Here is a 26,818-nt window from a genome sequence, read left to right as displayed (position 1 = left end):
GCTGGGAGAATCAGTCACCACAGGTTAATATTGCAATGGATGTTCCAGGTTTGATTAGTGAATGGCTGATGCTACGTCACTATTTTGAATGAGAACTTCTTTTAAAATAAAAGTTTGTTTTATCATTCTACTCAAAACATTCATAATCACAGAATTACATTCATTCATAGAAATTAGGAAAGCAAATATGGAGAACAAAGTATCATTTGCAGAGAAGATTAAGGAAATTTCCAAGTATTATCTATATACTAGAAGCAAGAGGTTAACCAAAGAAAGAGACCAAAGGAGGAATTGCACATGCAGCCAGAGGATGTGGGTGAAGTTTTGAATGAATTACTTCTCATCTGTATACAATAAGGAGAAATACATGGTAGTTGAAGAATTTGCTGAGGGTTATAGGTATATTATTGAGCATGTTAACATTAAAAGATAAAATGCATCAGATGTATTAATGGGCATTAAGGTGGTTAATTGCCCAAGGCCTTATGAGATATATTGCAGGTTGCTCTGGGAGATAAGGAAGGAGATTATTGGGGAGTTTTAAAATCTTTGCTGCCACAGGTTTATTGTGGTACTTTTATTGATGAAGGTAGCTAAGATCAGTCAGGTTGCTACAGATCAGTAAGTCTAGACTGAATGGTGGAGGTTAGTGAAAAAAATTCTTTGGGACAGGTTTAATCTACACTTGAAAAGGTAGTGGTAGATTAGCGATAGTCAGTAAGGCTGTGGATGGAGTCCTGGCGGATTAATTTGATTTGAACTTTTTGAAGTGACGAAGGTAGTGCTGTTGACCAGATTTATATGGACTTCGGTGACACCAATGATAAAAGGCCCCAAAGATTAGAGACCAGGAGATCCAAGACAAAATGAAAAACTGAATTCAAAGTGGCTTGGTAAAAGGAGAAAGAAAGAAATAGTGGACAATTGCTTTTGTGATTGGAAACTTGTGACTAATAGCATACCACAGGGATCAGTTTGGTTAGGACAGAGTGAGAATATTGTGTATAGTTCACTCTATAACACTATAGGAAGGACATGACTGCACTGGAAAATGCAGGACATTTACCAGGATGCCATAAATTATCAGGATACCATAATAGTTTGATCTAAAAGCAATGTGTAATGCCTAAACAATGGAGACTACAATGGGATGAGGGAGGATCTGGCTAGTGTAGACTGTGAACACAGGCTGTATGGTGGGGTAGTTGAACAGTGGAAGACTTTCAAAGAGATTTTTCACAGTGTTCAATAAAAGTATATTCCAATTGAAAGCAAGGACAGTAAGTGTGGGGAGAGCCAGCCTTGGATAACTAAGGAAATAAAAGAAGGCATTAAACTAAAAGTTCACGCATACAAGGTCGCCAAGAGTAGTGGAAAACTGGAAGATTGGGAAAACCTTGAAAAGCAACAAAGAACCACTAAGCGAGCAATAAAAAAAAAGGGGAGCCGGATTATGAACATAAGCTAATACAAAATATAAAAATGGGTAGTAAAAGTTTTTATAATTATATAATGTAATATAAGTGGCTAAAGTGAATGTAGGTCTCTTGGATTACAAGAAGGGGGAACTGATATTGGGTAATGAGGAAATGGCAGAGGCTTTGAATGACTATATTGTATGGTCTTCACCATGGAGGACACGTCTACATGCCAAAGAGAGATGTCATGGATGTGATGGGAGGTGAGGACTTCAATACAATAGCCATCACTATTGTGCTGAGCAAACTTATGGGCCTGAAGATAGACAAATTCCCTGGTCCTGATGGAATGCATCCCAGAGTACTGAAAGACATGGCAGAACTTATAGTAGAGGGTTTGGTGATAACTTACTAAAATTCCCTGGACTTTGGGTAGATCCCAGAGGATTGGAAGACAGTGAATGTCACACTACTATTCAAAAAGGGATGTAGGCAAAAGGCAGGTAACAAAAGGCCAGTTAGTTTAACATCTGTGGTTGGGAAAATGCTTGAAGCTATCACTAAAAAAGAAATAGCGAGGCATCTGGAACGAAATGGATCCCATCAGGTAGACACAGCATGAATTCAGCAAAGGCAGGTCCTGTTTGACAATCTTACTTGAGTTCTTTAAGGATATAACGAGCCCAGTTGATAAAGGGGAACAGATAGACTTTACTTACTTGGATTTCCAGAAGGCATTCAATAAGGCACAACATAAAAGACTTAACCATAAGATAAGGATGCATAGAGTTGGGGGTGATGTATTAGCATGGATAGAGGATTGGTTAGCTCATAGAAAGCAGAGAGTTGGGATACATGTGCGTTTCTCTGGTTGGCAATCAATGGTGAGCAGTGTGCAGCAGGGGTTGGTGCTGGGCCTGCAACTGTTCATGATATACATTAACAATTTGGAAGAGGGAACCAAGTGTAGTGTATCTAAGTTTGCTGATGATACTAAATTGAGTAGAAATGCAAATTGTGTAGAAGATACAGAGAGTCTGCAGAGAGATATAGATAGGATAAGTGAGATAGGGTAAGGTTTGGCAGATGGAGTACAATGTTGGTAAATGCAAAGACATCCACTTTGGAAGGAAAAATGAAAGAGCAGATTATTATTTAAATGGTAAAAAAATTGCAACATGCTGATGTGCAGAGGTACTTGGGAGTGTTTGTGCATGAATCACAAAAGGTTGGTTTATATGTGCAGCAGGCTATCACAAAGGCAAATGGAATGTTGGTCTTCATTGCTGGATCTTACTGAATGGTGGAGCAGGCTCAACGGGTCAAAAGGCCTACTGCTGCTCCTATTTCTTATGATGGAACATTTCATTTATGAGGAGAGACAGAATAAGCTGCGTTTGTTCTCAGCACAGAGACTGAGGGAACCTGACAAAGGCCTAAAAAATTCTCCCCATACTGAGATATCTAGAACCAAAGGACATGGGTTTAAGGTGAAAAGAAAGAAGGTTAGAGAGGAATTTAAGAATTTTTTTTTCAACCCAGGTGATTATAATCTGGAACAATGAAATGGTGATGGAGGTAGATACACCAAGAACATTTGGTGCATATTGCCAAGGCATTAAAGGCTATGAATCAAGTGCTTGTAAATGAGACAAGTGGGCCAAAGGACCTTTTTCTGTGCTCTATGACTGTAAATTTTAATCAAATATGGTAACCACAGAACAAAGGAAAAACAATGGCAATCATAAACTTTTAAAGGAGCTTATCAGGGAGTAACAAGAACTGGAACAAAGAAGCAGAATCTTTATTTAGATGAGACATAAAAAAGATGATGCATAATACTGCACTCCACCACTACTTCACTGGAATGCAAGTGGAAGTCAACACCTACAGTTCTAGAAATCAAAGCAACCAAGCAAATAGCCAGGAGGAGGAAATGAAAAGGCTCAACTACAAAAATATATTACATTGTACATAAATTAAATGACTAAGAAACAAATTAGAGAAAGGATTCTAATGCTAAGTAAATACCACCTGGTCATTATTAAAACAATTTAAAATAAACATCAGAATTCCTCATAGCTATTTCTGTACATGACATACAAGAAGATGTAGAATATTACAGTGTGCTCAAGATGAAATCTGGGATTAGTTTTGAATACAACCAGGTGAAATCTTAATTTATTATGAGATGCAGTGTGGAACAGGCCTTTCTGGCCCAGTGAGTCACGCTGCCTAGCAACCTACCTATTTAATCCTAACCTAAGCACAGGACAATTTACAATGATCAACTAACCTACCAACTGGTACATCTTTAGACTGTGGGAAGAAATCAGACCACCCAGAGGAAACTCACAGAGTCATGGGGAGAATGTACAGACTCCTTACAGACAGCACCAGAATTGAACTTCCACACCCTGAGCTGTAATACTGTGTGCTAATTGCTATGCTACTATGGCACCCATTGCTCTGAATACAACGTGCAGACATCCAAACCTGGAGTGAAGTAACTTCATACCTATATATTTATGGATTCTACCTTTGGTGTGTTTAAAATCAACAGAACCTAAGCATTACTGTGCTGCAGTTTTTTGACTAACTTGACTTGATTTTGATTCTGAAATCCTTTCCTATACCAGAATACTGATTAAATAAAGCAGGTGCAAGTAAAATACAACAGATTCAACTCTGTTTCACCATCCATTGTGTCATGAGATAGAAAAATTCCCAAATGTAAATTTCATTGTCATGTAAGTACACCGCCCACTGAATAACATTACACTACCTTTAATGTGCGGGTATAGATAGACCCATTGGGCTGAGATACAAAATATATGCTGGCAGCTAAAGCATCAGTAAGTACTATAAAGGATGTTTAACATGATAGCTTTTAAATCATAAAAATTACCAAGCTCACTCCTAGTACAAAGGTCACATGGTCAGTAGAATATTCAGTCATAGCTTACAAATTCAAGGCGGGGAACAAATACAAAATTTCTGGAAGATTTAAATAAGACTTTATCTTGTTAATATACAGCATAAAATAAATAATTTTAAAATGTTATTATTTCTCTTTTTGTCATTTGACAATTTCAATCATATTGAGAATCGACTTCAACATTATTCCATCTCCTTTTAGGTACTTACAGTGGTGCTAGAAAGTTTACGAACCCTTTAGAATTTTCTCGATTTCTGCATAAATATGACCTAAAGCGTGAAGATCTGATCACATAAGTCCTAAAACTAGATAAAGAGAACCCAATTAAATAAACACAAAAAAAATTATATTTGTCCATTTATTTACAGAGAAAAATGATCCAATATTACATGTATCTGTTGGGAAAAAAGTATGTGAAGATCTAGCATTATCAATTCATTTAAAGGGGAAATTAAGAGTCAAGTGCTTCAATGAATGGGATGACGATCAGGAGTGAGTGGGGGAGGCCCTGCCCTTTTTAAAGAATATAAACCTGGGTCTTCACTATCAAAGTCTGATCTTCACCACACAGGTTTTTGGAAGTGTGCCATGCCTTGATCAAAGGAGATTTTTGAGGACCTCAGAAAAAAAGTTGCTGATGCTTACCAGGGCTGGAAAAGGATACAAAACCATTTCTAAAGAGTTTGGGCTCCACTAATGCACAGTCAGGCAGATGGTGTACAAATGGAGGAAATTCAACATTGTTGTTACTCTCTCCAGGAGTGGTTGACCAACAAAAATCATTCTAAGAGCAAGGCATGTAATATTCCAGGAGGTCACAAAGAACCCCAGGATAACTTCTAAGGAGCTACAGGCCTCTTGCACTGGTTAATGTCAGCGTTCATGAGACTACCATCAGGTAAATGCTGATCAACAAAGGTGTGCATGGCAGGATTGCAAGGAGAAAGTCACTACTCTCCAAGAAGAACATTGCTGCCCGATTAAAGTTTGCTAAAGACTACGTGGATAAGCCAGAAGGCTATTCAAAGAACGTTCTGTGGACAGATGTGTCCAAAATAGAACTTTTTGGCTTAAATAAGAAGCATTATGTTTGGCAAAAAGTAAACACTGCATTCTAGTGCAAGAACCTCATCCCATATGTGAAACATGTTCGTGGCACTGTGACAATTTGGGCCTGCTTTGCTGCCTTGGGACCAGGGTGGCTTGCTATTATTGATGGAACTACGAATTCTGAATTGTATCAGCAAATTTTACAGGAAAATGTCAGGGTATCCGTCCGTGAAGCGAAGCTCAAGAGAAAGTGGGCCATTCAGCAAGACAACGACCCTAAATACACAAGTCGGCCAACCAAAGAAGGGTTAAAAACAGAAGAAATTTCATGTTTTGTTATGGCCAAGTCCTGATCTTAATCCTATAGAAATACTGTGGAAGGACCTGAAGCAAGCAGTTCATGCAAGGAAGCCCACCAACATCCCAGAGTTGAAGTAGTTTTACAAGAAGGAATGGCCTAAAATTCCTCCAAGCCGACGTGCAGGATTGATCAACAGCTGCCAGAAATGTTTGGTTGAAGTTATTGCCGTACAAGGGGGTCATACCAGTTACTAAACGCAAAGGTTTACATACTTGTTCCAACAAATACATGTAATATTGGGTCATTTTTCTCAATAAATAAATGAAAAAGTATTAATTTTTTGTGTTATTTGTTTAATTGGGTTATCTTTATCTAGATTTAGGACTTGTGTGAAGATCTGATCACACTTTAGGTCATATTTATGCAGAAATAGAGAAAATTCTACAGGGTTCACAAACTTTCTAGCACCACCGTATATACTCATTTCATGTTTTAAACAACTCCAAGGACTGTGCTTGATCTTCAGCTCACTTAATAATAAAATTCAATAGAAAGCAAGTTTGCTTCCATTTAAATGGTTTACATGGGCAAACCATAGTAAGGCACTTTAACCAAGGCAAGATGGTGAGGTGAATACCCAAAAGATGTCACAGACTTGTAGAACGCTATGCCAATATGCAAAGATTTAGGAAGCTTTCAACAGTTGATGCAAAGGTCAGGATAAGGTCCTAGGGGTAAGCTTAATCAAGGGCAAGAAAGGACTTGTAAATAAGGATAATAATTTCTTGGAAATGGGGAACCAATAATTGCAGCAAATAAGGGTTGGGTGACAGGTCTTGAACAGAGGTGTTCACAGCAGATGGTATTTGTAAAGGCGACCTTGACAGTGATGGGAAAGACAAGTCAAGATATAAAAACAATACAGTAGAAGGTTGTGGTAACTATGAGGAGGTGGGGAAAAGTATGGACTTGGAGCAGCACAGTGGCAAAGATGGTAGAGCCGCTACCTCATCTCTACAGTGACCTGGTGCTGTGTAGATTTGGCACATTCTCCCTATGACTGCAGGGATTTAGCTAGGTCCTTGGGTTTCCTCACAAATCTTTAAGACATGTGGGTTGGTAGATTTAATGCCCACATTAATTGCCTGAAGTAGAAGGGTAAGTGGAAGAATCTGGGGGGATGGGGGGAGTTGGTGGGAATGTGGGAAGGAAAAAAATGGGATTAGAGCAAGATTACCATTAAATGGGTGCTTGATGGTCAACACACATTCCATATGAATTTATTTTTTCTGTGCCATTTCTGAGAGCAACCCCATTGCTTCACTAATTTTCCCAGTCACATATTCATCCCCATATTTCCAATAACTCCCACTCCAGATTCTATTACTTAACTACACATAAGAGACAACTTACAGTGGGAAATTAAATTACCGACCAGCACGTCTGGGAAGAAACTTGAGCACCCGGAAAACATGAAAGCCAGAGATCAGAACCTGAATCATGGCACTGTTAGGCAATGGTTCTACCAACTATGTTATTAGGTCCAATGGGTGAAGGGCCTGCTTCTGTGCTGCATATGAACAGATGGACGATGTTCAGAAGGCTTTAGTGATAATTCAATGTGCAGTATAAAGTTCAATTTATGAAATTAGCCAAGGTGGAACCATACTTCAGTTTCTGTTTGGGTCTGGTAGACATTAGCAAATGATGATAGATACAGTACATAGTGGAGAGTAAAGTCCTTGGCCACTTGAACCTGATGAAAATGTTATTACAGGAAATATATTCCACACTAAAACTAAATGATTCCTCTCTGCTTTACATACCTGAGTTGCTACATTTAACAAGGCAAACCTTCCATTTTTCGAAACTGTAAACGACATTATAGGATGATCCTCTTGTACTCTGTAATAAAAATAAACAAGAATCAAACATAACTTTAACTCACTGGAATTACTTTACTATCATTCATAACAGAATTAGTGAGGAGATATTCAGTATTATTTGAGTCAGGATGCTTCATCCTTCCCATAAATGTCAAAAAAATCTTAAAAATAATATCCCATCTTAATAAAGAAAGCAAATGCATACTATTTTATTTGAGAATTAAGGATTTTACCAAAAGACACAAGAGCAGAATCAAGCCATTCAACCCATCAAGTCTGCTCAGCAATTTTTTTTCCCCATCAACTGAAGTTATTTGGATTAGAGGGTTGTCAGGATTCTATAACTTGATGGAATAGAAGCAAACAGTTGGTCTTAAAGTGCTATTGCCAGTTTCAAATATCAGCTAAATTATTATTTTATCACAGTACAAAGAAGTATGTAAAAGTAGAGCTGTGGACGCATATATGAAGAGTAACTTAGAATTCCCAATATTTGGTACACATCTCAAACTGTGTAAACTAAATGATCTAAGAAGGAATGGTTATCCCAAGTTCCTGGACTCACAAAATTCAAATTAAACAAGTCAGTAAATTATCAGTATAAATAAACTTAAGTCTAAACATTGATTAGACCACCATGTCTGACACCTAAATGCAGTACGAAGGCCATTTTCATTACCCCCAACTGAACTTGTTCTTCCCTAAAATTTAGAAGGTCAAGTAATTTTCAAAATAGGAACTATTCAATTTCAATGCTCTTCCATTAGCTAATATCCAGCCACTTTTTCAAAACAGACAGAATAGATTGAACTACACACACAAAATGATGTGAACAACTGGTCGTAACAGCTTACATATTCCTATCTGTCAGGTCCTCAAAGTTGTAGCCTCGTATCCTTTGATGTGTATCTGAGGCAAGAACTGTTTTCCCGTCATTTAGATACCATAGGCATTGCACTCGCACACCTTCCCATGAATCCAGTAGATTTCCCTCCAAATCCTAGCACAGACACAAAGCATATTAGTAAAGCCTCTGTAAGGTTGTATAGTATAACATAATTCTGTTTCCATTGCATTCCTTCCCCAAAAGCATCAATGTCCAATGTGCAGTGGCAATTATCTATTATCAGACCTCTATGACTATTTATGAATGTGGATTGTCATTAAGTTTTTAACATTGGAAAAATATTAAAACCTTATCCAATCATCCTCAATCAACATTCAATTTGACCAATTATTATCATCAAAATATGATAAAATGAAGACAGACCCTAAAGAAGTTGATGAATGGAAGGATATCAGGGTTCAAGTCCAAATTCTTAGGTAGCAATGTAGGTAGATATGATATGGTAGTGAAGGCGGCATATGGCATTCTTATCTTCATAGACAGAGAATATAAACCAAAACAATAATTTGCAACTAACCAAAACAATCATTTGACTTCACTGAGTATTGTGTGCAATTCTGGTTGTCACACAACAGGAAGAATGTGGTTGCACTGGACAAGCTGCAGAGGAAGTTCACAAGAATGCTGCCTGGACTTTATGGAAGAAATTGAACAAGCTTGTGTAAAGGGGCTGAGAAGGTAACCTAATAGAAACATACAAGTTTATGAGAGGCACAGATAGAGTAGATGGTTATTGCTTTCCTCATGGCAGTGGCATCAAAAACAAGAGGAACGAGTTTTTAAGCAAAACTGAGGAGAAAGTAATTTTCTTTACACAGTGACTGATATCTGAGACTTGCTGCCGGAGATGGTGACGGAGTCAAATACGATCACTACATTTTAGAGGCATTTAGATCGGTGGTTCCCAAAGTGGAGAATATCGCTCCCCTGGCGCGGTGGGAGTTTTAATGGGGGGCAATAAAGATAAAGGTGGTGAAAGGGGCACTCAGTAGCAAGGGGGACAGCTGAGAAATTATAGACTTAATTTAAGAAATGAAGTACTTATTATAAGCATTTGCTCATCAGTGCCTCTTAGTTGATTACAATGATCACATAGTCACCTCATCTCTTACTAATCCATCATTCTCTTAAGACATTGCTCAAAGTGAATGCAGTTGTTGAAAAGCAATGTGACACTTCTGTACGGCACATCTTGAGAAACCTGGACTGAAGAAATTGTATTATTTCTGGGTCTGGCTCGAACATTATTGCTGTTCAATATTGCAACATGGTGTTGGCTAGTACAATTCTCATCTGCTAATCATCTAGTGACACAATTCCTATGAATTGGGGTGTCTTGACCGCATTTCTCTAGCCCACAGCTACCCCATTTTATGTATCTTCAAGCAGAGAGTCAGGTTTTGTCTGAACTATGTTGATGTCTTTATTGATCACAGTGTTTGATGAGGGATCTACACAATAGGCAATTAACCGTCAACATTAATCCATAATGAAAATGGCAGAAGCAGACCAAACAAAAAAAGTGCAGACAGTATAATGTGACATATCTGAAATTTGGATTTACACCACCACCAAGCAACCAACAACAGCCAATGCTGTGTGAACCAGATTTTTTTTAAGATGAGGCAATGAAATCATCCAGGCTTCTTGAACATGTGAAGAACTTGGCTCATTTTCAATCACTTTGTGAAAACTTTTAGAAATGGAAAACACTTCAAAGCATATTTGCCAATACTTCACAACAAATCAGTGATGGTTTGAATACTTCATACATTTCATTGCTCATTGCTAAATCTGGAAAGCCCCATACAACTGGAGAAGAACTCATTCTGCCAGCAGTAAGGGAGGGAGGTTCTGAGTAGTCTTACATAAGTCACCAGTCTAAATAATTAAAGCAATTTCACTTAGTGACAACTCTGTTCAAAGATGAATAGATGAAATGTCTCAAAATGTGGAAGACACCTTGTGCAACATACTTAGGACAACAGAGTTGCTTTGCAGTTGGATAAGACAACATTGCCAGGCAACAAATTTTTACTTCTCAATTATGTTTGTTTCATAAAAGATAAAAGCATTGTTTAAGAATTATTATTTGCAAAGGGTCTAGAAACAGGGAGAGTCAATATTTTAGGTTGTTGAGCAATTTTCCCAAAGAGAAGGACATTCCACTCACCAACATTTTTGCTTGTGAAACAGATGGGGCACCAATGTTAGGACATCACAGTAAATAGTTATTACTTTCTTGAAAAAAGTTGTACCTAACATATTTACCATTCACTGTGAAATTCAGAGAACACCTGGTTGCAAAAATATCTAAGTGTTCAGCTGCACAAATCATTTATTATCACAGCGGTAAATAAAATATAATCCCATGCTCTCAATTCTTGACTATTTCCGAGAGCTTTGTATTGAAAGTGATGGAGATGTTTGAACACTTTCTGTTGCACACCGAAGTCAGATGGCTCTCAAAGGAAATTGCCTGAGACACTGGTATGCTTTTTGAAACTGATAAAATTCTTTGAAGACTGAAATGCTTCATTCAGGCATGACACCGCTTATTTGTCAGAAATATTTTCAAAGTTTAATGGCATCAATCTTCAATTGCATGGAAATGATGTGAATCTTATTAAAGTCAAATCATTTGTCTCCACATTTCTGTCCAAGTTAATCCTATTTAAATGCAGCATCGGCCATTGTTACCTTTTCTAATCCCCGAGCCTCAGAGTTGGAAGAAAAATACCGGATGATGATCTTCAAACAGTGCCCACCTGAGAGAGCTACATGTCAGAGAGATTTCAGGATTTTCTCTCAATCCAAATTCCAGATTGCATAATAAAATCCATTTCTGAACATCCATTTCTGTAATGAGGAATCAACAGGAAGGATGGAGAAAGAACTAGTGTTGTTATAAAATAATTTGAGCTGAAGCCAATGTTCAAAAAATTATATCAAAATTTTTGGTTGCAGAATCTTTGAATGCTGTTCTACACAGTGAAAATGTCAAGTTCTGCATAGGCAGGCACCTCCCAGTCTCCACCCAGCTAACAGGAATCACCTACCATTCATTTCCAAATCACCTGCAGCCTATTTAAACCCAGCTCTCATCCATAACCCTTGTACACTCATTGAACCAGCTAGCCTCGAGCAGTTGCTCCTAGCCTTCAGTTACATTGTTGCCTGTGGTATTTAGTATTTGTTCTCTCTTATTTTGTGGCCTTAGTAGCTAGTTGTTTTTGAGTCTATTATTAAAGTTATCATTCATTTCTGAATTGTGTTTGCTGCTCTGCTTTTGGGTCAAGCCTCCTCTACATTTCCTGACAGATTGAGTGAACCATCCACTGACCCAGCAGAGTATGATGAGCACATGACCCAGAAGCAGCAGAAAATCAACGACCATCTGCTCACCATTCTCTTCCAACTCTCCATTTCACTACAGCAATCCCGCAACAATTAACCTTTTCCCTCTGAACCTCAGATTCCGGTGCCCAAACACTCCTGATGGATCCCCAATCCGATGTCGCAACTTCTTGTCCCAGTGCATCTTACACTTCAAGCTCCAGCCAGCTTAGTATTCTACAGCCAAGATTGCTTTTACCATCTCTCTTGACTGGGCAAGCTCTAACCTGGGCCACCACTCACTAGGACAATAAAACCAACACTTGCAATAAATATAAGGAATTCACTGTTGAGATGCACTGGGTTTTCACACATCCGGGAAGTGGAAAGGTGTCACTGGATTGGATACTTTGCTTGCATCAGTGCTTACATTGCTGGATTACACTGTGGAATTCAGGACACTTGTGGCGAGCGCAGCTGAAATGCGGAAGCGTTGCTGGCCCATTACCATCATGGCCTCTAGGAGCACTTGAAAGACAAATTGTCTATCCAGGAGATGCCCACTGACATTGAATGCCTCATCACTCTGCCCCTCTGTATCAATATGCATCTCATGGAATGACCCTCCAGATCATCAGCTAGCCTCCCAGTTCTGTTCCCAGAACCATTTCAGGCTGCAGGACCCTCCTCAGCAATGCCTTCAGAACCTAGGGAAAGCTCCATTAATACCGTTAAGAGTGTGAGTGTCAGTGGAGAAACACCTTATGTGCCCACTGTGGAGCAGTCGACCACCAGTACATTAAATGCCCACCGTGTCTGGGAAATGGTACCACCAAGTAGAGGGGCCTCCCCCAGCCCCTTGATCTGGCACCATAGCCTGACTTGCTCCCTCTGTTGTTCTCCACACTCCCAACACCTCTATGTGCACAGGAAGTTCTGTTGGATTCTGGCACAGACTTATGGACCAGACTCTGTGTGCGGCTTGGACATTCTATGAGCCTCTCACCCCTTCTGCATCATGACAGACCTCCCTTGGGGTATGAGATGGTCAGAGTATGCATATAGCCTGTTCACATGAGCATCGGAGAATATCGCAAGTCCGCCTAATTTGTCCTGATCGACTCACCCAACTTACTCACTCTGATCTTAAGTTACCCTTGGATCTCCACTTTCGATCCTCACTTTGCCTGGTCATCTGGTTCACTGCTGAGGTGGGGACTCGCATGCTGGATCAGCTACCTGCAAACTCAGTTGACATCACACCGTAAATCCTTGGAGACGAAGGTAACCACTGACCTCACCAAATTCCAACAGGAATACCATGACTTTGACATCACCGTCAGTACGAGGGAAGCCAGCACCCTGCCACTTTACAAAAAAATGACTGTACGATTGACCTCCTTCTGGGCACCACCCTTCCCTGAGGTCACCTATTCTCCCTCTTCCCTCCTAGACCCTAGCCATGAATGACTACAGTGCTGAATTGCTACATCATCGCTTCATTTGACCATTCCAGTCCCCAGCTGGTGCAGGACTCTTGTCAAAAAGAAAGATGGGGGTTTTTATCTCTGCATCGACCACTGTGGACTCACCAAAATCAGCATAAGGAATTACTACTCTCTCCCCTTGACGGATATCACATTCAAAACACCATGCAGGGCCCAGATCTTCACCAAAATGGATCTACAGAACATGTACAACTTGATCCACATCTCCTACGGGGATGAGAGGAAGACGGCGCTCATAACACCCACTGGCCAGGACAAATACGTAGTGACGTCTTTTGAATTTTCAAACAGTCCAGCCATTTTCTAAGCCTTCATCAATGATATCCCCTGAAGCATGCTACACATGGTATCTGTGTCTACCTCGATGACATCCTTATCTTCTCCATCGCCCCTCAAGACGTCTGTTGCATCCATTCAGTCCTTCAGCGTCTCCTCAAAAATCAACTGTACAAGTTAGAAAAATGCTAGTTCCACACCCCAGTCATTTCCTTCCTGGGTTATGTCCTTTCACCCCAAGGCATAACTCTGGACCCAGAGAAATTGTGCCCTATCGTTGGATACTTCTTGGGATTCTCCAATTTCTACTGCTGTTTCATCTGATACTACAGCTAAGTTACCGCTACTCTCACCAAGTCACCTACCTCAAGGATAACCTGGTCTGTTGCTGCAAACCATGTTTTCGAGGAGATCAAGAGACACTTCACCACCACTTCCATCCTCCACCATCTAAAGCTCTTTGGACCATTTGTGGCAGAACTAGACGCATCTGATGTGAGCACCAGGACCATCCTTTTTTTTTTAGCGAGGCCCGTACGTGTAGCCACACCACTGTGCGTTCTTCTTGTGTAAGTTAAACTGTGTACAGCACCGTTATAGAGTAGGAAACAGGGAGCTACTCACAATTAAATGGACCTTGGAGGAATGGAGATAATGGCTTTTGGGAAATACCAAGCCCTTCCTGATCTGGACTGATCATTAAAACCTCAAAAAAACATACAACAGACTTGCCAGCTCTACCCATGTCAGGCTTGCTGGGCCCCCTTCTTTAAGCAATTCAACTTCATCATCTCCTACTGATCTGTCTCTAAGAACACTAAGGTGGACACCCTGTCAAAACAGTTCACCCCAGCTGAAATTGATATCGATCCTCATCCCATCATTCCACCCTCCCAGATCATTGTCTTGAGAACCAGATCCGCCAAGCCCTAAAGCACGAGCCTGTACCAGTTGACACCCATGAGAACTGCATGCAAGTGCTGGCAGCCGTGCGCTCTGAGACACTCAAGTGGGCCCACCCCTCACCCTTCTCTGGCTATCCAAGTGCATTATTGTCTCCGGATTTTCTCTGACATTGGTTCTGGTGGCCCACCATGATCACAGATATACACCAGCACATTGATGCCTGCCCTCAATGAACCAAGTCCAATTCCTCCAACCAGCGGCCTTTGATGGCCATGGCCCAACATTGCCATGGCTTTCATCATGGATTTGCTGCCTTCTGATGGGGCCATGGTGATTATGACAATGGTGGATCTGTTCTCCATGCTGGCCCACTTCATTGCCCTCTCCAAGCTTCTGTCAGCCACTCAGATAGTAGACCTGGGTCTTCAACATGTAGTTCACCTCCATGGCTTCCCTCAGGACATTGAATCAGACTAGGGTCCACAATTCATTTCTTGCTTCTGGTGAACTTTCTGTTCTCTCCTCTGCATCTCAGTGAGTTTGTCCTCTGGCTATCATCCAAACCAAAGGGGCAATCAGAAAGAACCAATCAACAAGTGAAGTAGTATCTGCTCTGTGCCAAGATGTCCCACAATGTATACACCTCCTCTGCCACAGGTATGGAGGTAACATCATGCTAGGAGGATGCTTTTCATCTTCATCTATGGGGATGCTTTTCATCTTATGACTGTCTCTTGAAAAAGTTTAGACTGCAAATATATCCCTTCCCACACAAAAAAAAAGTGAAATTGATCTGGTTGCAAACCTGTGGGTGTAGGAAATGTCGAGCAGGTCAGATAACACTAATGGTGACAGAAATATTGGATCAATATTTTCTGGATGACCTAGAGTAAAATTGGTCAGTTCTGAAACAGATTCAGAGTTACCCAACATTACTGCATTCAGTATTAAGGCCCTTTCAAAATGTCATTGATGGTGGGGAGTGCTGTGCCCCGTGTCGGAGCTGGCTGAGTCTACAACACACCATAGCGTCTTTCGATCCTGCACACTGAAACCTCCATATCAGGCAATGATACAACCATTAGGAATGTGAAGGTGGAGCGGAGTGATGATGGTGCTAAATGGAGACTCCTTTGCTTGCATCTTCAGAAACAGCTTTATTTCTATCTTTGATATCTCTTTTTTCACTCTTTCAAGGTTCTTTTGAAGATCCCGACCTGGAGTTACACTCTGACTTTGGTTCTTTGCAGGAATGGGACCTGCTCTCAGGGCCTCACAATCCGTCAGTTTCCGATATGCCAAGGACACAGCCTAGAAGACTAGTGGGCTTTCAGGGTGCCGGATTTTCAAAGCTCTGGAGGCGGACGGATTCAAGGCTGGTGCCGCTGCTGCCCACTGATGTGTTGCAGGAGAACACAAAAGATCGGAAGCAGCAGGTTTGCTGCTGGCCATGTGCCCAGTGGCGCAGAGCTCAGAAAACGTGACGCAACAGACTTTTAACACCATAAAACAGTGAAGTTGTTTTATGTCCCTCTCACCGTGAAACGGGGTCATCTTTTTCCCTTATGAGGGGGAGGGGGGAGGGGGGGCGCTTGTGGTATGTCAAATACCGAGTGAACAAGTAGTCTTTGGGTACTGCAAGTCTGTATCTTTATTGATGTTTTGCTGCTCGCTTGAGTGCTTGGTGGGAGACGCCGATGCTTTGTTTTTGCTGGTGATGGTGGGGGTGGGGGGTTGTTGCCTTGTTCCTGCTTGTGCATGGGTGGGGGGAGTTGGGAGGGTGGGTTTTGGGGCTCTAACATTTAACTGTCATTCATTCTTTGGGGCACTTTTTTGTTTTCATGGACGTTTGCGAAGAAAAAGAATTTCAGGATGTATATTGTATACATTTCTCTGATATTAAATGTACCTATTGAATGCTCTTCACTGTACATCTGTGGAAATTTGCTAGAGTTTTTGGTGACATTCCAAATCCCCTCAAACTCCTAATGAAGTATAGCTCCTTGTGTGCTTTCTTCATGACTGCATCAATGTGCTGGGCCCAGGAACTTGAAGCTGCTTACTCTTTCCACCAATGAACTCTCAATGAGGATTGCTGTGCGTTCCCTTCCTTAAGCCCATAATCAATTCTTTGGTCTTGCCGACATTTAGGGCTAGGTTATTATTGCAACACCACTCAACTAGATTATCTCTCTCTCTCTCTCCCCGCTGTACGCCTCTGTTGCCATCTGAGATTCTGCCAACAACGGTACTGTCATCAGTGAGCTTACAGAATGCTTGTGCTGTGCCTAGCCACACAATTGAGTATAGAGAGAACAGTTGGCTAAGCACATATCTTTAATGTGGGCCTGGATTATCAGTGAAGAGAAGATGATACTACCGATCCACACTGACTGTGATTTCCCAATGGGGAAGTCAAGGTTCCTGCTGCAGAGGGAAGCTCAGGTTTTGAAGCTTTTTGATTAGTACTGAGGGGATAATGGTGTTGAATGCTGAGTTGTAATTAATAAACAGACGTGTGAAGTACATACTGCTGTTGTCCATGTACTCCAAAGCCAAGTCACACTACAGAAGAGAATGTGGAGACTTTGCAGAGGGTACACTAGAATATTGCCTGATATTAGCTATAGGAGGGGTTGGATCAACTTGGATTGCTTTCTCTGGAGCACTGGTGGCCAAAGGATGATTCAGGGCGTAAATGCCAAATATTAGAGGGTATAGCTTTAAGGTGAGGGGAGAGCAAGTTTTTAAATATTTGCAAAACAAGTTTAGTTTTTTTCCATGGAGAGCAGTAGGTGCCTCATGCTGTAAGGGAAGGCTATAGAAGCAGATACTATAATGGTTAAAAGTCATTTGGACAGGCAGGTAATAGAGAAATACTTACCATGTAAAGACAGATGGGATTAATTAGATTGGTATTGGTGCACATATGGTAGGTGGTGTATTGTACTGTTCCATCTTTTATAATGATCACAAAATCTTGGGACATGAAAGGAAACAGAAACCCTCTGGAGAAATCCATGCAGTCACAGAATAACCATTAAGGTAACATTGGAAATCAGGACTGAACCTGGATTGCTAGAGATATGAGACAGCAACACTATCTCACCAGACATTCAATCACTAGAAATCATTAAGGAGAAAATGGATTCAGACACGAAAGATCGGAGAATTCAGAGCTATGGGTAACTAGCAGAGAGTAGTAGTTGAGTCCAATGACAGATTAGTCATTATAATACTGAACACTACCTCACTTTTAAAAATATACAGTATTTCCATTTTTGCACATTTTAAAAATAATCTATTCAATATATGTAATTGATTTACTTGTTTATGTTTTATTTTATTTTTTTCTCTCTCTCTCTCTCTGCTAGATTATGTATTGTATTGAACTGCTGCTAAGTTAACAAATTTCACGTCACATGCCGGTGATAATAAACCTGATTCTGATTCTATATTCTTTTTTATGCTATTTTATGGCCCAAAACAAAGGTGATCAGTATTTCATCTTTCATCAGGTGGGCTACAATCCACAGCACTTACATGTTTTCTGTGTGAGCCTTCTGTCTTCATTAATCAATCAACCAAATGGCTTCATCAATAGTTTGTCATAATGGCAATCTCAATCACAGGTACTACATTTGCTCTAGTTATCCCTCCCTGCGCCCCCCTCCATCCTCTCTGCTTCTTAAAACTAACTTGGTTTAAAAATTCAACATGAATTGCAGATGTTCAAAAACTAAAATATAAGCAGAAACATGCTGGAAACATTCACCCAGTCAGGCAGCAACAGCGGAAAGAGAAACAGTCAATAGTTCATGTCTGCAACTCTTTGTCAGAAATCAACAGAAATTTGGCTTTCCTCCTCCTGGTTCTGATTAAATGACAATTTAATGACAATTCGGCTTCTCTTTCACAGATATGCTAACAATCTGTACAAGGTACAAGATCCATCACAATCTTACTGAAAGACTGCACAGGCTCATAAGGTGTACTTTTGCTTCTATTTATACTATGTAAACTATCTTGTACCTGTGAATATACTAAAAGCTTTCTTAAGTATGTAAAGGGTAAAAAGTTGACGGTAGATATAGGACCAATAGAAAATAATGCTGGAGATATTGTAATGAGAAATACAGAGATGGCAGAAGAACTGAATGCATGTTTTGCATCAGTCTTCACAGTGGAAGACATCTGTAGTACACTGGACATTCAAGAGTGTCAGGGAAATGAAGTACAGTGGCATGCAAAAGTTTGGCCACCCTGGTCAAAATTTCTGTTACTGTGAATAGTTAAGCCAGTAAAAGATGAACTGATTTCCAAAAGGCATAAAGTTAAAGATGACATATTTCTTTAATATTTTAAGAAAACTTTATTTCCATCTTTTACAGTTTCAAAATAACAAAAAAGGAAAAGGGCCTGAAGCAAAAATTTGGGCACCCTGCATGGTCAGTACTTAGTAACACCCCCTTTGACAAGTATCACAGCTTGTAAACACTTTTTGTGGGCAGCTAAGAGTCTTTCAATTCTTGTTTGGGTGATTTTCATCCATTCTTCCTTGGAAAAGGCTTCTAGTTCTGTGAGATTCTTGGGCCTCCTGCATGCACTGCTCTTTTGAGGTCTATCCACAGATTTTCGATGATGTTTAGGTCAGGGGACTGTGAGGGCCATGGCAAAACCTTCAGCTTGTGCCTCTTGAGGTAGTCCACTGTGGATTTTGAGGTGTGTTTAGGATCATTATCCTGTTGTAGAAGCCAACCTCTTTTCATCTTCGGCTTTTTTACAGACAGTGTGATGTTTGCTTCCAGAATTTGCTGGTGTTTAATTGAACTCATTCTTCCCTCTACCAGTAAATGTTCCCTGTGCCACCGGCTGCAACACAAGCCCAAAGCATGATTGATCCACCCCCGTGCTTAACAGTTGGAGAGGTGTTCTTTTCATGAAATTCTGCACCCTTTTTTCTCCAAACGTACCTTTGCTCATTACGGCCAGAAAGTTCTATTTTAATTTCATCAGTTGACAGGACTTGGTTCCAAAATGCATCAGGCTTGTTTAGATGTTCCTTTGAATCTTTTGAATAGAACTTTTTGGCTGCAACGAGCAAAGTTTTCTTGCTTAAAATATTAAAGAAATGTGTCATCTTTAACTTTATGCCTTTTGGAAATCAGTTTATCTTTTACTCGCTTAGCTATTCACAGTAACAGAAATTTTGACCGGGGTGCCCAAACTTTTGCATGCCACTGTATGTGCTCAGGAAGCTTAATAGTCTGAGGATGGATAAATCTCTTGGACCTGATGGAATGCACCCTCGGGTTCTGAAGGAAGTAGCTGGAGAGATTGCGGGGACATTAGCAATGATTTTTCAAGAATCGATAGATTCTGGCATTATACCGAATGACTGGAAAATTGCAAATGTTACTCCGCTACTTAAGAAGGGTGGGAGGCAGCAGAAAGTAAACTATAGAACTGTTAGCCTGACATCAGTGGTTGGAAAGTTGTAGGAATTGATTGTAAGGGATGAGATTACAGAGTACCTGGAGGCACATGACAAGGTAGGCCAAAGCCAGCATGGTTTCCTGAAAGGAAAATCCTGCCTGACTAACCTACTGCAATTTTTTGAGGAAATTACAAGCAGGGTAGACAAAGGAGACGCAGTAGATGTGGTGTACTTGGATTTTCAGAAGTCCTTTGACAAGGTGCTGCACATGAGGCTGCTTAGCAAGATAAGAGCCCATGGAATTACGAGGAAGTTACGAGCATGGGTGGAGCATTGGCTGATCGGCAGAAAAGCGTGGGAATAAAGGGATCCTATTCTGGCTGGCTGCCGGTTACCAGTGGAGTTCCACAGGGGTCGGTGTTGGGACCACTGCTTTTTATGATGTATGTCAATGATTTAAGACTATGGGATTGATGGATTTGTGGCTAAATTTGCTGATGATACAAAGATCGGTGGAGGAGCTGGTAGTGTTGAGGAAACAGGGAGCCTGCAGAGAGACTTAAGATAGTTTAGAGGAATGGGCACAGTAGTGGCAAATGAAATAGAATGTTGGGAAGTGTATGGTCATGCACTTTGGTGGAAGAAATAAACAGGCAGACTTATTTAGGTGGGGACAGAATTCAAAAAGCCGAGATGCAAGGAGACTTGGGAGTCCTTGTGCAGGACACCCTAAAGGTTAACCTCCAGGTTGAGTCGGTGGTGCAGAAGGTGAATGCAATGTTGGCATTTATTTCTAAAGGAATAGAATATAAGAGCAGGGATATTGTGTTGAGTCTCTATAAGGTACTTGTGAGACCACACTTGGAGTATTGTATACAGATTTGGGATCCTTATTTTAGGAAGGATATACTGACATTGGAGAGGGTTCAGAGAAGATTTATGAGAATGATTCCAGGAATGAAAGGGTTACTGTATGAGGTATGTCTGACAGCTCTTGCGCTGCATTCCCTGGAGTTCAGAAGAATGAGGGGGGATCTCACAGAAACATTCTGAACGTTAAAAGGCCTGAACAGATTAGATATGGCAAAGTTATTTCCCATGGTAGGGGAGTCCAGGACAAGAGGGCACGTCTTCAGGATTGAAGGATGTCCATTTAGAACAGATGTGGAGAAATTGCTTTAGTCAGAGGGTGGTAAATCTGTGGAAGTTGTTGCCACGAGCGGCTGTGGAGGCCAAGTCATTGGGTGCATTTAAGGGAGAGATAGATAGGTTCTTGATTAGCCAGGGCATCAAAGGGTATGGGGAGAAGGCAGGGGAGTGGGGATGACTGGAAGAATTGGATCATCCCATGATTGAATGGCAGAGTAGACGCGATGGACTGAATGGCCTACTTCAGCTCCTATATCTTATGGTCTTATGTAGCTAAAGGAGGAATTTTGACAAGGATTGAGGGAAAACCAAGGAGATTAATAAGTCATTTTAGTCTTTGTGATTAAAGAGCTCATAATATCTTTGCATCTGTGGAAGATGAATTTAAGTGGAATGTAATATACAACTTTTATACAATATGCCAAAATAAGGGCACACATGATGTTTATTTAACAGCATGCCCATATGACTGCCCAATCAAACCATGTTAATAAATACAAAAGAACAGAAGATGCTGAAAATCTCAACAAGTCAGACAACTTCTGTAGAAAAATAATCACTTTCATATTTTCCAACATTTTCTCTTTCGCTTCAGATTTTCAGCATCTGTACTTCTTTTATTTTCAAAATACGATCTTGTTACTTAGAGGTATGCAGAAAGATATTAAATAGAAAATGAACAACTCACACACTGATAAAATTGCCCACGTTGTCCACCTGTCACAAAACGTTTTCCATCTGAGTTCCAAGCCACACTTGTTAGACTATCCTCATGGGATTGGCTCATCTTGGTCCTGAGCTCTCCTGTCTGTAGAGAAACAAATTTAACTATTAAACGTAAAGTGACTTATGTCAGATGTAATTAGATATTTACATATCTTATGTGTTGTGAAACAGTGCAAAGGTATAGGAAGAAAACTTCCAATAATGCAATACTCTAGCACAAGGTTTCCTTTACTTGCTCCTACCAAGATTTCACAAGTTTTTGGTTCAAATCAGTCAAAAGATGAAATTCAATCTATTTTTGCTTTAGAGGGTACTTTCAATTTTTAAAATGTACATGAAAAAACTGCAAGATAAAAAATTATATGCAATTTTCTCGTGCAAAGGTGCAGCTAATTGCACTACTTCTATGTGCCCAAATGACGCTGACTTCTTATATCCCCAATCCAAATATCCACCTCATCTTTTCAATCACTACACTTGATTTTTTCTGTTGCTTAAGTCACAAAGGGCTATATTTGATGAGGAGCACCAGTTTTACTTCAATTTAAAAACAATTTACAAAAGATCAGCACTCATTTCAATGCTGTCTCACTTTTCTTTAAACTGACATCTGTTGCAGAAGCTACCACTACAAAGTCCTTCCCACAGACTAACAGATAACATTGTTTAGATTGATTATCTCCAAGGAACTTCCAATATCCACTATTTGGGTACAATGGCGCAGACAAGGAAGGGACTGGTTTGTGTCAAAGTCACTTAGGAATTGTTATCTTGAGACAATAAAAATATCTGTTAAGATTCTAAGCCTCTATTTGGGGCATGTATTGTTCCTTGAACAGAAGGAAGATATAAAGTTGCTGCAGGCCCTCTTAGCGGCAAGTAAGAAATCAATCACTAGAAAATGGCTAAATCCAATACCACCTACATTAGAAGATTGGTACGAAATTATCTTGGAAATATTTAAAATGGAAAAGTTGACCTACTCCCTGAGAACTCAAAAAGAAACATTTTATCAAATCTGGAATAAATGGATTGAATATATAACCCCAATGCGAACAGACTTTAGATGACTCTCCTAATGATTTATATTGCTCTTCTCATCAACACAGTAATATTGCTAACGTAAGCACCCCTAGTCTAAATGTTTGTTGTTTTTTTTTGGAAAATAGAGAATTATCACAAGGGAAAGATTTGGGAAAGGGATAAAAAAAAATGAAAAAATTAAGTAAATAAGTACATAGGGATTGGATAATTATGTCTGCGGGCAGGAACAAGCACGAACAAATTGGGATATAAACACCTACAATGGTTGGTATATAGGCTTGTATGCAACATTTTGGACCAGTGGAAATGGTCCAGAAGGGTTGTATGGAAACTATTATCACCATTTTTCTTAACAACTAATTTCATTACTTAGCCTAATAGGTTAGATTTACCACAGTACATAATTATCTATTTAAATGTTTATTTTGCTTTTATATCATCTCAATGTGTACTTAAGAATGTATAAATAATTGTAGTATTATACATATAAAAAAATGGAAAAGGTTATATGTGTGAAAAAAGTACATGATAATTGTGAACTCCTTATCCAAATAAAAATAAAATTAAAAAAAAAGATTCTAAGCATTCCTTACCTGCACATTCCAAAGCCATAGTTCAGAGCAATCATCAGGGCCACAGGCCAAAAGGTAATTATCATCAGGACTCCAAGCCAAGTATGATACTCCATAAGCATGACCTTCTAAAGTCTTAAGCAATCTAAGCTGATGAGTGTCCTAAGAGAGGAAAAAAAGCAAAGCCTGTTCTTGAATTATGTCAGCATAACTAATATAGTTGGTTCCTTAAGGTTGTTATAGCTGGGGGACAAGCTCCCACTACAGATTAAATGCTCCCAATGGAATGCGCCCCAATAGCCTCTGACAACCAACTCCAGCTCCAGGCCTTCACATGCTACTAAGCCCAGTGGAATCGCTTCTACTGACAGGAGAAACGGCAAAGGCGGGTTACTGGCACCTTAAAACCAGTAGCTTCAGGCAGATGGGGGCTCATCAGCTGTGGTTGACAGCTCATCTGGGAGAAGGAAAACTCTAATCTCAAACCTCTGCTGCCTTGCGGCTAAACCCACTCCTGGGGAAGGCTTCAGGAGTAAATCCTGAGGGAATAATATGGGGCTGGAGTCCCTAATGCTGATTGGCAACTCCAATGATGCTGCCATCCTCTGGGTTCATCAGATGCATGGGAGGGAGCTTGCTCTCCATATTGTACTGCCCAGCTTGCATATCTAGACAGCTCGGATGCAATATCCACGGTCACCTCTGATCGGAGGCCTCAGACTAATATAGTTGGAAAATTAGGATTATGCACAACATTGCTCAAAGAGAATGGACATTGACTTCAATCACCTACATTCAATTGCACTTTTACCTTTCTAAAATAAAGACTCATTCCTCCAATATTTAAAAGCTGCAGACACGAAGCTACACCCAATTTCAATGCAGCACTACTGCATTAAGACTTCAAAAAAGTGCCTTGGCTCAGTTGACAACTGTCAGCTCAGACAGAAATCTGTAATTTAAATTGCCACTTGAAAAGCAAATAGATATCTAAATTGATACTCTAGTGCAGTACCAATGACATGCTGCAGCCCTGAAGGTGTCATATTCAAATGATGGATCAGTCTTCAGGTGAATGTAAAAGATTCTGTAGCCTTCTTCAAAGAACAGGGGTAATATCCCTAGTGTCTTGGTCAATTAATCCATTAATCATCTTCAAAATTAAACCTGTCACAGCTGTTTGTGAACGCTTGGTGTACTCAAAGACTGTCAGATTTCTTACAATATAACTACAACAATGAATGAAAAATAGAATGTCCTAAGGTTATGAAAGGTAGTCTGTGAGAGTAAACTCTTTGTTCTGAGTTTGGATGGAGAATCACAAGGCAAATGCTGCATTGACATTCAACATGGAGTAATGTTTTAATATTTTCAATACATTGTGCTAAATTAATAATGCTGCATTAATACTGGAAAATTTGAACAACTATTTTAGCTGTACAGCTTTATTATTAACTAAGAGTAAGGTTAAGTTTTTCCCAAAGTATAAATAAGAATATTGATCAAACAATACTTCAGCAAAACCTCAAAGGAAAGAAATGAAGTATAAAAACCATACACTTTTGTAAATAATATGCTTCATTAATACTTCTGTGAGGATGATTGGCTATGAACATCAACGAAATGTGAGGAGAGCAAACAAGGCAAGTGAAGGCAGAATTAATGATAGGATACTCAGTTCAAATAAAGGAATTTTATGTCCAGACATCCACAACATATCAGGGAAGGTATGTATTAGCAGATATGATTATTAAAAAATATGGGAAATCTCTCTTTACTAGCTGAGGAAATGAGAACAAGAGCTGGGAGATCAAGCCAACACTGCCAATACTGTTTAAAGTTGTGAGCGGCCAAGACAGGTTAAACACAAATTTCCCTGAGCTGTAAAGTCAATGACTTGCAGCCTTTAACAAACAGGAAGAAAATTATGGGAGCATTTAGAATTTTTTTTCTATTATTCAAAGTAGTGGAGATCCAGAGTTTACAGTCTTGAAGGACAGACAAGGCCAAGACTACATGGATTAACAATGGATATAACGCGCCATAACCTACATAACTACAAAGAAAGAGATGGATAATAATTTTGGTGTCAATCATTTTAGCCAGTTTGTCTCCTGTAACAAATTCCTATTGCTGTGTTCTACAAACAAAAGCAAGTTGTTATGATATGGGTATACAGGTGTTCCCCGCTTTCTGAACGTTCTCTTTACGACATTTCGCTTTTACGAAAGACCTACGTTAGTACCTGTTTTCGTTAACCAAAAGAGGATTTTCACTTTTACGAAAAAAGACGCTTGCTTTAAACTTGTGTTTACTCTGAGAAAGACTACCGTGACCAAGAAGCCTTGAGTGGGCAGGTGTGTGCGCATGTGTGACATGCGAATGCATGTACGTATGCATGCGTGATGTGCACGTGTGTACATGCCGATTTTTTTCAACGAATCGATTTTGGCTTGAACTTCCTGATTCTGTTAAGTGAAACTACACTGTACATACATTATTTCTACTTTATATAGGCTGTGTACTTATATCATTCCTGCTTTTACTATATATTACTGTTATTTTAGGTCTTATGTGTATTTGGTAGGTTATTTTTTGGGTCTGGGAAATGCTCAAAAAATTTTCCCATATAAATTAATGGTAATTGCTTCTTCGTTTTACGCCATTTCGGCTTACGAACAGTTTCATAGGAATGCTCTACATTCGGATAGCGGGGGGAAACCTGTATTGAGAATATTAAAACAAACTACAATAAACAGTGACCCAAATCATTTACAAAAAACACACAATAAAGGCTCAACTTGATTAAGAAAGATGTTTTCCTGTGGCCTTGTGATACTTACAGGATCAACCTGCCATACGATAACTGTGGTGTCCTTGGATCCTGTTGCTAATTTACTACCATCATTGGAGAACTTGCAGAACCATACTTCATTGCAGTGCTCAGTGAGAATCTGTTGTGTGTAGCAAGGAAACTGCTTCCTTTAAAAAAAAAGGAAAAACATGACTATTTGTAAACGTGTTAAGAGTTGTACAGGTTACCATAAGAATAATAATTGGAGATCCAGGATTACCTGTGGAATATAATATTCTGAGGGATAGGATTTATGTTCACTTCAAAAGGAAGGGACAGATTGGGAAGAGTCAGCAGAGGATATCATGCCTCACAAATATGACTAAGTTTTTTGAAGCAATAAATAAGGAAGCTGATGAAAGCACAGTATTAGATGAACACAGACATCATTAAGGCTTTTGCTGAAGTTCTATATGTTGGTCCAGAAGATTAAGGCTCAAGGGATCTGAAGCATTTTGGCAAACTAGACACAAAATTGGTTTAGTGATAGGCAGCAGAGGGAAGTGGTGG

General features: G+C 39.8%; 1 protein-coding gene across 5 annotated transcripts in view; it reads right to left on the bottom strand.

The window, feature by feature from the left end:
- Positions 1-26,818, bottom strand: part of LOC134342406 (WD repeat-containing protein 26) — a 159,314-nt gene that overhangs the window by 33,234 nt on the left and 99,262 nt on the right. For 4 of the 5 annotated variants that reach the window (XR_010017017.1, XM_063040494.1, XM_063040495.1 and 1 more), the window contains exons 7-11: positions 26,298-26,436; positions 23,476-23,616; positions 21,801-21,920; positions 8,448-8,593; positions 7,534-7,612 (exon numbers count right to left, since the gene is read on the bottom strand). Coding sequence is in view for 4 of the 5 variants with exons in the window: in XM_063040494.1 (XP_062896564.1) it covers positions 7,534-7,612; positions 8,448-8,593; positions 21,801-21,920; positions 23,476-23,616; positions 26,298-26,436 (625 nt within the window). In the remaining variant the exon portion in view is untranslated. Of the gene's footprint in view, positions 1-4,638; positions 4,662-7,533; positions 7,613-8,447; positions 8,594-21,800; positions 21,921-23,475; positions 23,617-26,297; positions 26,437-26,818 lie in introns of those variants that run through there. The other variant, XM_063040497.1, reaches the window with a different exon arrangement.

The sequence above is a fragment of the Mobula hypostoma genome, chromosome 2 (assembly GCF_963921235.1).
Source record: "Mobula hypostoma chromosome 2, sMobHyp1.1, whole genome shotgun sequence".
NCBI classification, from domain to species: Eukaryota; Metazoa; Chordata; class Chondrichthyes; order Myliobatiformes; family Myliobatidae; genus Mobula; species Mobula hypostoma.
The sequence above is the reverse complement of the archived record's forward strand: the minus strand, read 5'-3'. Positions and strand labels throughout refer to the sequence as shown.